The sequence below is a fragment of the Ciconia boyciana genome, chromosome 7, assembly GCF_034638445.1.
Source record: "Ciconia boyciana chromosome 7, ASM3463844v1, whole genome shotgun sequence".
In the NCBI taxonomy this organism is placed as follows: domain Eukaryota; kingdom Metazoa; phylum Chordata; class Aves; order Ciconiiformes; family Ciconiidae; genus Ciconia; species Ciconia boyciana.
The window spans coordinates 21,371,862-21,386,027 of record NC_132940.1 but is presented as its reverse complement, the minus strand read 5'-3'; the positions used below and the strand labels follow the sequence as shown (position 1 = coordinate 21,386,027).

The window sequence follows — 14,166 nt, the reverse complement described above, 5'->3', positions numbered from 1 at the left end:
CCCGGCGCGGGGGGCGCCCGCCCACTTGGGCGTTGCTGTCCGGGCTGGCGGCTCCGCCTCCTCCCGCGCTCCGCTCCGCTCCGCTCCACTCTGGGACTGCGGGGAGCCGGGGGAAGGCGGTGGCGGTGCGGACACCATGGCTCGTGTGCTGAGCCGGGACCCGGTGGACATTGAGGTACCCACTCGCCCTGCCGGGACGTGCGGCTGTCGCTAGAGGGGAGGGGGCTCTGCCCGGCGGCGGCGCCCGGGCCGGGAGCGCTCAGCAAAGTTTGGCTGCGTTAGGAAGTGCCCCGCCGCTGTTGCCGCTGCCCGCCAGCGGCGTCCGGGGCCTCGCTCCGCCGTGCCGCCCCGCCGCGGGGCCGGCCGCGGGCAGCCCCGGCGGTGCCGGGCAGAGCCAGCCCCGGCCCCGGGGGCTGGCCTGCCGCCCGGGCAGCCGCAGCCCTCGTCGGGGGTGGCCGCCGGGGCGACGGCGGCGGGCTGAGGCACCGCTCCGGCTCTCGCCCCGCGTTCCGCTCCCTCGCCCAGGTGAGCGGGGCCGCCGCGCGGCCGAGGGGTGTGAGGGGGCGGCGCCCGGCACCTCCCCTTCTCGCCGCCTCCTGTCACTCCCCGCCGGCGAAGTCGAGGGCTGGGTCTGGGCGAGCCCCGTCTCCCGCGGTGAGGCGTCCCTTCCGGCTCTGGGAGGGTTTATGCGGGTCAGGGCTGCTGGGGGCAGTGGCCTGAGGAGGCCCTGGGCGGCCTCACGGGCCGCAAGCTGCCAGGCCGGGCTCTCTCACAGTGCCGCACGGCCTTGGCCTCAGTGGCCTGCAGCTGCCTGTGGGCTGTCGGAGGTGTGCGGGCCCTCAGTTCCTCACTGTCCTGCAATGGGCCAAGCTGAGCTGACGTACTGCACTGTGTCTCGTGGAAGTAAAACAGTTGCATGGAATGCTGAGCAGGATGGCAGGAGTAGCTAAGTGGCTTCCAGTACCTGTGGCACTTAACGTTTTTGCGTGACATTCCTTGCCACAGGTCGGACTGGGAGCTTGGAAGTAGGGTCCGGACATGCCCCGGTGCAAGGTGGAGGTGAGGTGGAGTGGGACCAAGGCTAGTGCAGTGTAACATGTGGTGAAGTCCTGCTGATGTTAGCCAGGTTGCATGGTTGGGACTCAAGGTACCTTTCCCCCACCCTTCACAGGACCTTGCACATGGCTGTAAGCTTCAGCTCTTTTAGAGAGTCTAATAAAAACAAAGTGACGATAAACCAACTTGTAGTTTGACAGTCATGTTCTAGCCTGACACAACTTTTTGCTGTGATATGCCTTGAAGTTTAAAATATTAGGTTAAAATATTAGGTTTAGGGTGGGCTATTGCAGCTCATTGAGAGCCCAGCCACAATACATAAACGTGTACAGCAGCAGCTTGAATACATTCTAGGTCAGTTGTGACTGAATTTTATCATCAGTTCTCATACTGGGTTTTTGTGTCCAGTCCATTTCCTAACTGAGCTGCTGCTCAAACCATGACTAATGTCCAGAAATGCTCTTACAGATACTCTGATAAAACTGAAACATGGAAAGAATGGGAAAAATGAACTATTGTAGAAGTCTTCCTGGCAGTTAGGGAGGCACTGTGGTATGAAATCAGAACTGTCTGTCTTTTACCAGCTCAGTGTTTTCAGAGCAGCCAATCTGGGATTTTTCTTCAAGTGTTCATTTTTCTATTACAAAAGTTTGATTTTAGCAGTACAGGTTTTGGAGTGCTTTCCTCAATTTTTTAATGCAAAATATTTCTGGGATTACATTGTTTTGCATTTCTAGATATATACGACTCAGATTCAAAGAACAATATCTTATTGTAGGATCATGTGTTGGTAATAGTATGTACCACTACATGATTTAGAAGACTAACTGATGGATTTTGAAAAAGACTAGTGTTTGCTTTACTCTCAGGTTGAAAATAGAAACTTTGGTCAGTATCTTCCTGTGTTTTTGTTTTCAGCACTCATTTAAATTAGCAAGGAAATCAATGCAGTCTACTTCTAACCAAATGTATTGTCCTTTCCCCATCTGTTTGAATAAATTTAGTCGCTGTATGATTTGTCTCCCAGATGAATATATCAATAATTACTGATAGGCTAATTGCAGCTCTCTGGGTATTTTTGTTGTTGTTGTTTTTTTTCCCCTGCATGGGACTTTTTTTGGGGAAAAAAAAAGTACTGTATTTTCAATAAAAATGTATTTTATCTTTTTCTTTGAAGTAGGGAAAGTGCATGTTAGCTAAGCCTATGTCATTGTAGATAAATATTCTCAGAAATGTGGTTGTTGAGTGGAGAAGTCTATCAACATGAGCACTGGCAGCACAACTTGAATGTTTTGGCCACTTTCTGGGCTACAGTATAAAAACCGAATGAATGACTTCATTAAACTTATCTCCATGGTTAGTATCTCACACAACATAGTTCATATAATTAAAATATTAAATATGACCTTTGGAGTCTTGGTACTACTTTATCATTTATTTAGATAGTTAAGGCCGGATAAAAAGACTGATGTCACTGGTTAAAGAGGAGCCAAGAATCTGTGCTAGAAGTAGGTAAAATCACAGCCAATTTTCCAACTTATTTAATAAAATAAAAATTCCAGGAAGCTGTCCCTGAAGAATCTCATCCCCCTTGGTTGGCTTAGCCAGCAGCTTTAGCTCCTGGGCATCCTGTCTCTGAAATCTTTTGGCCTAACTAAAGCAGATGAAGAAATTATGTAGGTAATCTTGTTCTAAAAGTCTGCTTTCCAAATTGTGGAAGACTAGGAGTGTAGTGATTAAAATATAGGGTCTTCTCCAAAAAATGTTAGTGTTAAAAAACCAAACCAAAACAAACCCCAAAACCAAACCAAACAAAACCCCAAACAACTGCTAACCCCACAAAACCCAAATGCTGCTTTTTTTTTTTTTTTTGAGAGGGAGGTGGAATCTGGTGAAATCTATCAGAATGTGCTGAGAATATCCCTTGGGTGCAGAAACTCTAAGCAAAAGGAAAGAAAGCCCATTCCAAAATAGCTGTGGGTGAAAGTACCTACCTTGGATGTATGGTGCAAAGACTTGTCTTGGCTTTTTATTTATTGCATCTCTAGATCTTTATAAGAAATTTTGAAATTTACAGTATGAGGACAGCATTCCCTTTCTAACTTGTAAGGTGAAACTGTATGTCAAATGTACATTCAAACTCCAGATAGTGTTTACAGGCTTCATACATACCTTTTCCAATGATACTCTGGGAAAGAAAGTCTTCCTTTTTTTTGCCTTCCCTTTTTTTCTTTTTAGCTGATTCCTTACTATCATTGTGTGTAAACCATACATAATTGTATCTATTGGAAACATCAGGGTTCTTTAAAGAATTAAAGTTGTCAGATCGAGTACTCAGATATTAATGAATGGCAAAACTGTGGAGTGCTGAGTAGAATCTTAACTCAGTTTCTTGAGTTCATGCAGGTTGACACAACCTTGAATGACATTACTTAATATTGTTCTTTGCATGCTATGTTTTCCTGACTGCGTTCCAGTCTTTCTCTGCAGTCCCTCTAGTCATCTCATTCGGTGATGTTTGGGTAGTGGATGCTTTCTAGCTCTTTGCCATCCAGGCTACAGCTGGTGAAAGTAGGACTCCCAGCCTTCCTTGGTAAGGGCTTCTTCTCAGCAGAGCAGAGGTGCTTTGGCACACAGTTGTCACAAACCTAAAACATTGACAGTAAATTAACATCCACCCGCCCCAACATACTTTAGTATGAAACAGCATTGTTGTTCTTACAGTAGGTAGAGAGTATGTTGGCATTTCACAGATCTAACCTTCCCTCTGAATCATCTATTGCATGTGTTTAAAGGGGAGTTGGGTGTTGATGAATGGGCAATTCCTTGCTGGGACAGCAGCTGGGTATCTAGCATGCTGTCACAGCTGTTTCCAGATGCCAGCACTGATGCTTGATTTGTGAGAATAAAAGGAAAGGTGTGAAGGGCTAGAGCCATGTTCTGAAATAGCAGTCTGGGAATCGTCTGAGAATTACCAGGGTAAATTTGTGGTGCTTTCACATATAATATAATGAACATTGTCAGTGTAACTGTGTCAAACTTTCTCTTCATTTAGCTTTGGAAAGTATAGATGTCTCTTAAATCACATCTTTTTGTTTGAAAAGTTATTATAAAATTCATCCATGCTGTGCTTCTTGTACACTGTACTCTTATTTCTGTGATGGTGTAATCCATAGGTATAAATAAATTGCTGTTGCCTATTGTGGACAAAAGCTTTACAAACCACATTAACTTCAGGGTGAAGAGGAGTGTTTTTTAAGGGCCAGACTGTGCCCATTGGGTGCTGACCTTAGCGAGGACACAGGAGGCTCCAAGAGTTCCTCAGTGCATGTGTGTTGATTTTGAGTTTCTTCAGCAGCAACATATACACTGCTCTCTGAAGGCTCTAATGAAGGTGGAATGAGGTTATAGCCTGTTTGAGCAGCTCACAAATGATGCAGTCAGCACACCTGAACTCAAGGGCTGCAGCTGGTTCCAGGGTCGGGTAGGTGGGGGAACAGGACTTCTTGTGCCACGCTCCCTGCTGCATGCAAGGGGCACCTGGGAAATGCCTCTAAGCCTCAAGCCTCAGCTTTATTGTACAACCTGCAGTTTCCATACTGCTTAAAGTAGCAGGTTTGATAGCAGTGATGGTTCTTCTTTCCCTGGGATATAACCTTAGTGGGTGCTACAAAGCACAGGCTATGACGGCAAGGTAAGCAAGTTTTGCTTGTCAGGTTTATTCTTCTCCCAATACAAATGGACTAGAACAGTGAAAGGCTGCAGGTAGCAAAGGCGATGCTTTGAAGGTACGTCTGAGAGCTAAGCTTGATGTCCTCTAAAGGGGGAAGCAGGGCAAAGATTGAAAAATAAAGAATAGTGAAAAAACACAGGAAACCTCCAGCAATATAGCAGGGAATCCTACAAGTCAGCATGGCTCGCAGAACTGTCAAGCAAAGGTTATGTGAATAAATAGCTGAAGCTAGCTTTCTTTGATCTAGGCTAAACTTTTATTTTAAAAAGCCCCAGTTATTACAGTGTCTCTCTCTGTGGTAGATACCTGCTAGTTGTTTGAAGTTCCATAACGAAGCTTTAATATGTAGGATTTTTTTAAGTTATTGCTTTATAGCCTGCCGTGATCAGATGGCTGATCCAGATTGATGGCTGTGTCTTTCTAGGGTCATTTGATGAGCAGTCAGTGAGGAAACAAAACTTCCTGTTTAGCTATTTTTGTTTAATGAATTTCTCAAGCTTTTTCATTGTTTTAGTCTTTTTATTGTAGGAAACTCTTAGCTGAGTGGAACAGCAATTATAGCATGATTACCAAGACCTCATGGAAGATTATAAGACCACAGTTATCATGTCTATCTTGGATAATTGAACAATATGATTTACTCATGAGGTTAAAACCTGGTCTGGCAAGTAGGAAGGAAAGTATAAAGTTCATGAAACATGTTATCTTTTCATGTTGTATATGCGAATCCCGTTGATGCTCAAAGAGTTATGTACGGTCTTGCCTCCACTGCTGATAGCCTGCTAAACTGTAGCACTGAATTTTCAGTCAAGTTCTCCAAAATAATGATATTGGGGGCGGGGAGGGGGGGAAATTGGCTGTTGTGCTTTTCATTTTCCTTCGACCTTTTGAGTTTTAATGTTACTCATGAATTCAACGTCCAATTTTTTCCACATTTTAAAATTTTTACTCTTTTTGTAAGAAGGTCTTTAAAATAAGACCTGCTACTCCCACCTTTTCTCACGGCTGGAACTTATGAGAAATGCAGGCCGTTATGAGACTTATGATGGTTGTCACTGCAGTTAACAACTCTGAAAACAAGGAACTGAAATTAATTTTCTTTTTTGTTACGTAAATGGATTTCATGATGCTTTTATGTTGCAGATTGGACTTGAATTTTATTCTTTCCTCTGCTTAGTGTTACATCTTTTAAGAAAGTAAAACTACATGTTGATATAGGAAGCTGAGATCCATAAGGCAGGATTTTGCCCATCAGATGTGATAAGAGTGCAGTGGTGCAGGGCAGTCTTTTGAGAGGCATTTGAAGGGGTGCGGTTTTAGCAGCAGGGCAGAACTTGCCCAGTTTTCAGTGCAGCTGAGAGAGGTGTGGCTGGGATTTGCTTGGACCCAAGGTTGCACAGCATCTCCATCCTACAAGCCAGTGCAGTTTGTGCTACCCAAAGGCACACACTGCTGCGTTTCAAATGGAGGCTTTTTAAAAATCTACTGTCCATCCTATCCTATGCCATTTTGCCAGTGTCAGTAAAATGACCCAGGGAGCACAAACATAGCTGGCGCTGAGTTGGGAACACACTTCTACTTAAAATGTTGAGAAAAGCTGAAATTCCCGGTGGCTGCAGACAAGCTGGATTGAATGTGTCCTGTTTGTTCTGGCTATGCTAACCCTTTGACAGCACAGAGTTCAAATCAAAAACTGCTTTCTCTCCCTCCCTGGTTGCCTGGCAACCTCCCTCCTCTTATTAGCATATGATTTCTATTCCTTTTTTTATTTCATCAGTACAGTGTTACACACTCTGCTCCCTGCCCTGTGCCATCGCCTTTGAGAAGAGCAGGATTTGTGCCTTGACTTCGGCAAGTATGTGATTTGGCAAAGAAATCAAACATTTGGGATTAGGAAACCTTTGGCCATAAATGTCTTATCAGAAGCTCAGAGGGTGGCGTTTGTGTGGGCATGGTATTCAAAGTCTTTTCATTTTCATTTGCTGTCATTTGTATACTAAGGGCAGAATTCTTGCAGATCAGCACAGTCTAAGTCTCTGGCATCTTTACATGTGCAGACCATCAGTTTGTGAAATGTGCCAACAAAGATCGGCTACACAGATCTTGGTGGGCATTTTGTTGTCTTGGTCTGTATGCAGTTCAAATGCAATGCCATAATTCAAAATGTAAATATAAAAAAAATCAGATATATCCAGGGCATATGGGGAAGATTGGGACTGGGGAAGAAAGCAGGTAAAGACGTAAGTGGAGGTAATGAACTAAATTATCTGGTTTTCGTCTTACAATAATGCTTATTAGAAACAAGAACATTTTGCTTTCAAATTGGTCAGGTGTATTCTTTTATGAAATAACAGGTGATTCAGACTGGGTCTTAAGTTTAACTTTAAATTCCTTTTCTGCTCATAGGCTCTTACAACTATAAGAAATACCTGAATCTTTTTTGTTGTTGCAGATGGCAAAGAACATAGGATTTAAGTGGGGAAGCTTCTTTAAATATCATTAGAAAAAAACAACAGCAACAACAAAAATTAGAAGACAGAGTGAGGATGAAATGCAAAGCAAGTACATTTGGGGACTGTTTAGATCAAGATATGTATAGGAGTTTTTTCTTAATATTATCCAATTCATAAGCTATTACCCAGTTAAGGTGTAGTAGAAATACCATTCTCAGCCCAGACTTACACCAGAGGGATCCAGTTTTCCTTGCAAGCAGGAAGAATGCAAGAATCTCTTTGTGAAGCAATTCTGATATGTACTCTGTCCCTGAGACAGCTCGGAAATCACTGCGTAACCTTCCCTAACGGCCTTACAACAGAAGAGGGGTTTATTCCCTTTGGAAATGCATCATCTGGATGAGTGGGATGTCTATATCAAACCCATAAGTGTATTTGTGAAGGGTTTAGGGTAGATGGAGGTTCCACATTAAACAGTGGTAGGCCTTAGTTGAAGCCATGAGATGTTTTAATTCCTCAGATGTCAGTGTATTAGCATGCGTTGTGAATGGTGGGAGGTGACTTACTCTGTCCGATAGCCCTAGAATGTCAACCTTAGATGGCCAGTACTTGGGTCACGCTGTTCAGGCTGGGGATGGGGAGAAATACATCCATACCTTTGATGTGTAGTCTCAGAACAAACAAAATAACCCACTTTTTCAACATCCTTGTTTTCTTATGCTGTGGACCGAGTTGGGCAATTTCAATTCTGCCCTCTGTCAAAATACTTAGACCTTCTTATGAAACATCTGGTCTCTTACCATGATCAGAGATGCCTTACTAAGCCAATGTGGAATTTTGAGTGTTTTTAGGTCTTGCAGAGATGTCACCATTTGAAATCAGGGTAAGCTCACCTATAAAAGTATTTTGTTCTTAAAAATGCTTCCAGTATTTATACATATGGTTTTAGAAAGCTTTATTAGTATGATAAATATTAATATATGTGATGCTGGTGTTTTATTTGTAAATTTAAAGTGATAAACACAATTAAGTCCTTGAAATGCCAAACCTTTCATCTCTGCTTAAGCCAAGGTTCAATTTTATTTTCAGTATGACATTTGCTGCCTGAAGTGTTACAAGTGACTTGACCTTAAAATTACGTTTATTTTAGTTCATTGAAATGGTTGGCCTTTCCAGTTCAACCTGACACCAACAGTGCAAATGGGAGAAGGCAGACATGCTTGCCTGTGACTTCATTTGAAAGCTAATTAAAAAAAATATCTAGGTGTTGAATCTAAATATTTCCATTTAGATGGGATGGTAGTCATCAGTTAAAGGCAATCATGGTGCATTCTGACATTTTAATTTCAGGTTCAAAAACAATTATATACGTAATTAAAGAGAGAAGTGTCCAGGCAGCCAAACTGTCTGATTTACACGTCTTGCCGGTGTATGCAGTTTTTTTAATAGATGTACCTGTGCACACCACTTTGAGAATGTAGAAATGAGGTGGAAAAATTGAAAGCTGCTTTGAAAGTTTGATGCTAGTTAATCTCTTCTTCCTAATGATGCTCTTCTTTCAAGTATTAGCCATATGAGCAATGTCATTAGGTTTATATTTATTATGGAGATTGGACTCTGTGCCATTTTCAGATAGGTTGTTGTGGTACCTAGTTTGTTTATTAATATATTGCTGCACTTTCCTTGGTTCTTTGTTGTAATTTTGTAGCTGTGCTCTGAGAGGCCTTATTTAAATTGAAACTTCTGTTGGAATGAACTGTCCTGGCCAGGGTTTTCTCGGTCAACAAAACATTTGACCAACTTAGAAAGAATGAAGCAGGCTTGCTGCACAGGAGGTGCATCACTGAAATTTGGGCTACCATTTCCTAAGATGGGGATGTTTGGTTGTGCTGTACACTCTGCACAGGGCTGTCTACCCAGCCTTGAGAGAGGTCTTCATACTGCCCAATCCCATCTCTGTTAGTTGATTAAGGAATGATAATATTGTACTCTGAAGGGAGCCCTTTGCAGTCTTGAGACGAAAGGACAGAAGGCAGGACATGTCCTTTTGGGTGAGGAGAAATGGGGTGATAAATATGTGGAGGGATATAGAGGGAAGGAGAAATAAAATAGGTGCTGCAAGCAAGCTATTGCTGAATTTAACAATCACAGCATTTTCCTTTACAGCCATTGAACTGTTAGCATCTATACTAGCATCTAGCTCATTATAAAATGCTTGTTTTTGCCTTGATTGTGAAGGGCATTCTATGAAACCCAATTCTATTCTGCTCTTAACAATAAACTGACTACCCTCCCATCCAGGCATGTCTAGCATCCATGCAAAACTCCAGAATGCATATGTGAAAGTAGGTAGAAGTGTTAGAATAGGTTATTAAAAATGTAGACCCATAATGTGAGTAAAGAAGATTGGAAGTATAAAAAGAGGTTTTACACCTGGAAGTTATTATAGTTATTTAGATTGAGCGAGAATAATAACCAATTGTTTTCTAAGATGTATGACACATTTATGAAAAACCTTGAAGGATAAATGGATCTTTTTAGTATGCTACTTCCACAAAGGACTCTATGAATAAAATAATAGTGAGAGAACTCTCAGTGGATGCTGAATACTGCTAATTGATGAAATTATTACTTATTACACTGCAACTGAACTCTGCTTAGAAACACTATTTTCAGTATGATTTTTTGAAAATGACAGCTGAAATGTAAGAGGCTTTGTATTGAAAATGAATAGTGATAATTTCTTGATATCTTTGAAATGAAGGATATTTCAATGACAGTTAAAACTGAGAAAAGTGATTTTTTTTCTTAAGTGCTCAGATCATGGAATATTTCTATGGAAATAAAATGAACTTTTCTGAAATCAATAAAGTAGACTTAATGTGGATTTATGAGCCATTTTAAAAATAATTTTAAGTATTCTTATTTATAATAAAGCAGTCAATTATTTGTGTCAGCAGTTTTCATATTATGTCACATGTTAAGGTTAAAAATGAGGCTTGTGAGATAGGGTGTAGCCATCGCATTTAGGAAAACTCTAATTGTAAATTAAATCATTATTGAAGAAGTACTCCATCACTTACTGCTCAGGGCAAAAATGGGAATGAGTACCAGAACTGGCTTTGATTTAGTACTGATGAAATTAAAGCCCGCTGTCCTTCTTGGTGTGTCATTTTAGGTCTATGTACTAGCTCTTAAGGAATGTTATCAGTAATTGGTGTGAGGATTTGTGCACAAAGTATCATGTGTAGTGTAATATTTTGGAATATAACTACAGGTGGATACAAGATCTGATTTCAGCCTTAACAAATTTGTTCAGCAGTGTTAGAAGTATACCTCCCTCCCTGTTAATCTCTGCAGTCTTCAGAATCTGAGGGACACAGTAAGCTTGTGCAAATTCACTCACATACTTGTGTGTGGGTGCCTATGTGTGCTAATGACAGGAACACGAGATGGGAGATTAGAGGTGGTTCCCAGACTCATTCTGCTTCCATTTTAAAGCTGTGTTTGATATTGCCCTTTTTTCAGTTCCAATTGAAAACGCAACATTTTAAAGATTTTAGTAAGCTTATACGTAGCTCTTCAAAACAGATGGAAGTGAGAGAGTGACAAAAGAGTTGGGAGGAAAAAAAAAAATCAAACAAGATAACCACAACAGAAGCTGTTCTGGAACGCTGGTGATAAAATGCAGAAATGAAATGAATACAGAACAGAAAAAATGAAAATAGTATCTATTCTTAAAAAACCTACAGTCTGAGTAAAATGTCAGCAGTAACCAATACCATTGACTGCTGAAGGGCCAGTTCCTCTTTGTTAGGATGTGATAAGAAATAGTTTTCAGAAGACCGTGGAATATTTGTTCTGAAGTAAAGCAGAGTAGCTTGCATGCTGCCAAACCTTGGCACCAGGTGAGGAGATAAGATTAATTGATTTAGGAGGCCCAAGAAGTATTTAGCACAAGAGCAAAGTTAGCTCATTTTTAACTCCCAGTGTAATGTTCTCTATGCACTTAATCAATGAGCCCTTAATGAAAAATATATAAGCAGTCTTGAGAGTTGGGTCAAAACTCTTTTAGTGCTGGAGCAGTGTTCTTGTCATATTTGGTCTCTGATTTGCTTTTGTAATCTTAGCCGAACAGCTAATCAGCTCAACTTCATCCAGGTCAGTGGAAGGCAGGAACATGGGGATGGGTCTTCTCTTCCCAGGGTGACTCCAGTAACCATTAGACTATTATGCAAAAGAGCAAACAATAGCTAAAAGAAGAGCTGACCTAAAGTCAAGCTGAAGGAGGTAAAGACCAATTGAATTGCTGGTTCTTCTGGCATGTTTCTGAAGCTGTCAGGTGAAGAAGAGCAGGAAGATAGCTAAAGCACTTCTACAACAGTTACCTGGGTACTTTTCCTTTGCATCGTTTCTAGTGTACTAAATAATGTTACTTCTGTTACAGCTGTTCCTGTTACTCTGCAGTATTTGCTCCTGCTCATACCAAACCACAAACAAAGGGATGCTGATCTGAGACATGTGTTTGTTAATATTTCCATCCTAATTGAATGATAGGTTTGTGGTCTTTTATCTTGTACTGTAGGAAAGAGCTTTGACCTGTCAGCAAGATAGGAGTTTTGTTTTTGCAAAAGTCCAATACTTAAATCTTTCTGCAGCTGAAATCCAAGGCTTTAGAATCATTTCAGTATGTTTATAAGAGAACTACTTAAATGTATTTTTAGAAACCCTTACAAATGATAAAAATCGTAATTGTTCGCTGTTCAGAGGTCTCATAGCAGAAATGCGATTTGTCTTAATAAGTAAAAGGGTTGGAAAATAATACTACTACATACAAGACCCTTTATAAAGTATTTTAAAAATAAGTTTTCTGTATAAGCATGTGACAAAGTATGATAGATCAGAATCCAAATGTTTGCTGGCATGTTTTTAGATTGGGCAGCCTAATCTGATTATCCTATTTTTTTAAGAGTATCACCTCTGCCTCTGGCCCAGACATTCAGAAGTATTTAACATCAATAAGATTTAAAAATCAAAATTGTTGAGTAAGAGTGAAGTACTCCAAGGAATTGCTTTGTATTCCCCAGTATCGATATATGTTCCATTGTCATCTATAAAGCATGTGATGCCCTATGTATTTCTGGAATGTCACATCTCTTTGCTTAAAGGTGTCAACATAGGATCACTGTGAGCTTCTGCAAAAGGAGACAATGCCATGTTAAAAGGAAAAGGAGAAATTGGCAACAGTTTCCTCTTGCCTTACTTGCATGGGCTGTTAAATTTTATTGCTTGAAAATTGGCTGTGTTATTTTTTCAATTATCAGACATTTGATAATATTTTAATATGTAACTTCACACGTCAAACCCTTACTGTTTATAGTATATAATTAACAAATCCTTCACACTTCCATTTTCCTTCTACGTGCTGATTTTTTTTTCCTTTTTGATTAGGATACTCTCATGTATACACAAAGTTACTAGAAAATCAGTAGTTCCATTGTCAGTTTTGTATTTTACCATTGTATTAAACAGTTGCTACTGAAATTTTTGTAGAAGTTTGCGCATTAGTTGCACATAGGTAAGGTTACTTGTTGCTTCTTGATGTTGCAACAGATTTAGAAAGTCAGTACTGATACATAGTTGGCATGTTCTTGGAACAAATACAAATGTTCATATGTGTTTCAAGCACTGAATGTACTAGATCTTTTGGATGTATATTGTCACTCTCATCCTCGCATTTCAGGTTCATTTATTGGACTTTGAAAATCACCTTTTAACAAAGTTTTTAGAACATCGCTTTGCTCAGCTAAAATTAGTTCCGCTGATTTTGCCAATGATTAAACTTAAAGCAGTAATAACTTTTAATGCTAATTTCTCTCCTATAATCAGAAGTCAGTAGAGCATTCACTTTTCATTAACTGACATGTCTCTAATGCAAGTTTGGGTTTTGGTTAAGCAAACACCTGCAATTGAGGGTTCAATTGAGAGGTTCAATTATGGGGATACAATGGCCTATTTTTGGTTTTGGCACTAAGTTTATTTCCAAAGGCAACTGAGCTTGCTTTCTCTTTCAATCTGTTTGTCTTCTTGCATAAAAATAGAAGTGAGATGTAAATGTATGTGTATGATAATGATCCTTTTTGCTGTGAGATATTCATTAAATGACTCTTCATATGAGTCAACAGTTACAAATGTTACTTGGTATTCCTCATGTAACAGAGCAATTTGATGTGCAAGCGATCCAGGCATAGATAAATATTATAGTGAGAAAACAAAAAACTTCTGTTATACCTGTGATGCAAATATTTTCTGAAGCTTTAAGTTTTGATTTGTAAAGAAGGAAGATACTTTTTTTAGGAAGTTGTAAAAAGGTAACTTTGAGTGTAGTGGGTTTCACAGACTGTGGAGACCATGCGTGTGCTTACTTTTAAAGTAACAGCAGTCATGAAGCTGAGAATCAAGGCTGTGACATCAATTGCTCTGTTTTTTTGCACTTAGCCAATTGGATGGATGATTAAAGACTGTCCAGTTAGAGAGAAAATGTATTAAAATGTTAAGTGTAAATGTAGAAGGATAGCTGCACCAAATTTTAAACCCTTCTATTTTTAAAGGCTATAAATTCAATATTATTTTAGTCAACAAAATGAATACATAATAGTGAATTCAACTTTGAGTAAATCCACGAGAGCTGTGCTCAGCTATGCCTTCTCTGAATTTGCTACGTTAACTCTAATAGCTTTTGATGTAGTGTATTGTTTATAGTGTGAAAATGTGATCTTATCACAGAGTAGGGTGTTCCTGGAGAAGCCTCAGATCCGAGAACTTCATCTTATGGTACGGTGGAGTTTGAGCCTGCTTTAAGCTGTGGAGCTTTTAACATATACGTGCTTGTGTTAAATGTGTGAATAATTCACTGAATGCTGG

General features: G+C 40.3%; 1 protein-coding gene across 3 annotated transcripts in view; it reads left to right on the top strand.

Annotated features, from left to right (window-relative positions):
• Positions 1 to 71: 71 nt before the first annotated feature.
• Positions 72 to 14,166, top strand: part of DPYD (dihydropyrimidine dehydrogenase) — a 368,218-nt gene continuing 354,123 nt past the window's right edge. For 2 of the 3 annotated variants that reach the window (XM_072867679.1, XM_072867677.1), the window contains exon 1: positions 72 to 175. Coding sequence is in view for 1 of the 3 variants with exons in the window: in XM_072867676.1 (XP_072723777.1) it covers positions 137 to 175 (39 nt within the window). In the remaining 2 variants the exon portion in view is untranslated. The remainder of the gene's footprint in view (positions 176 to 14,166) is intronic. The other variant, XM_072867676.1, reaches the window with a different exon arrangement.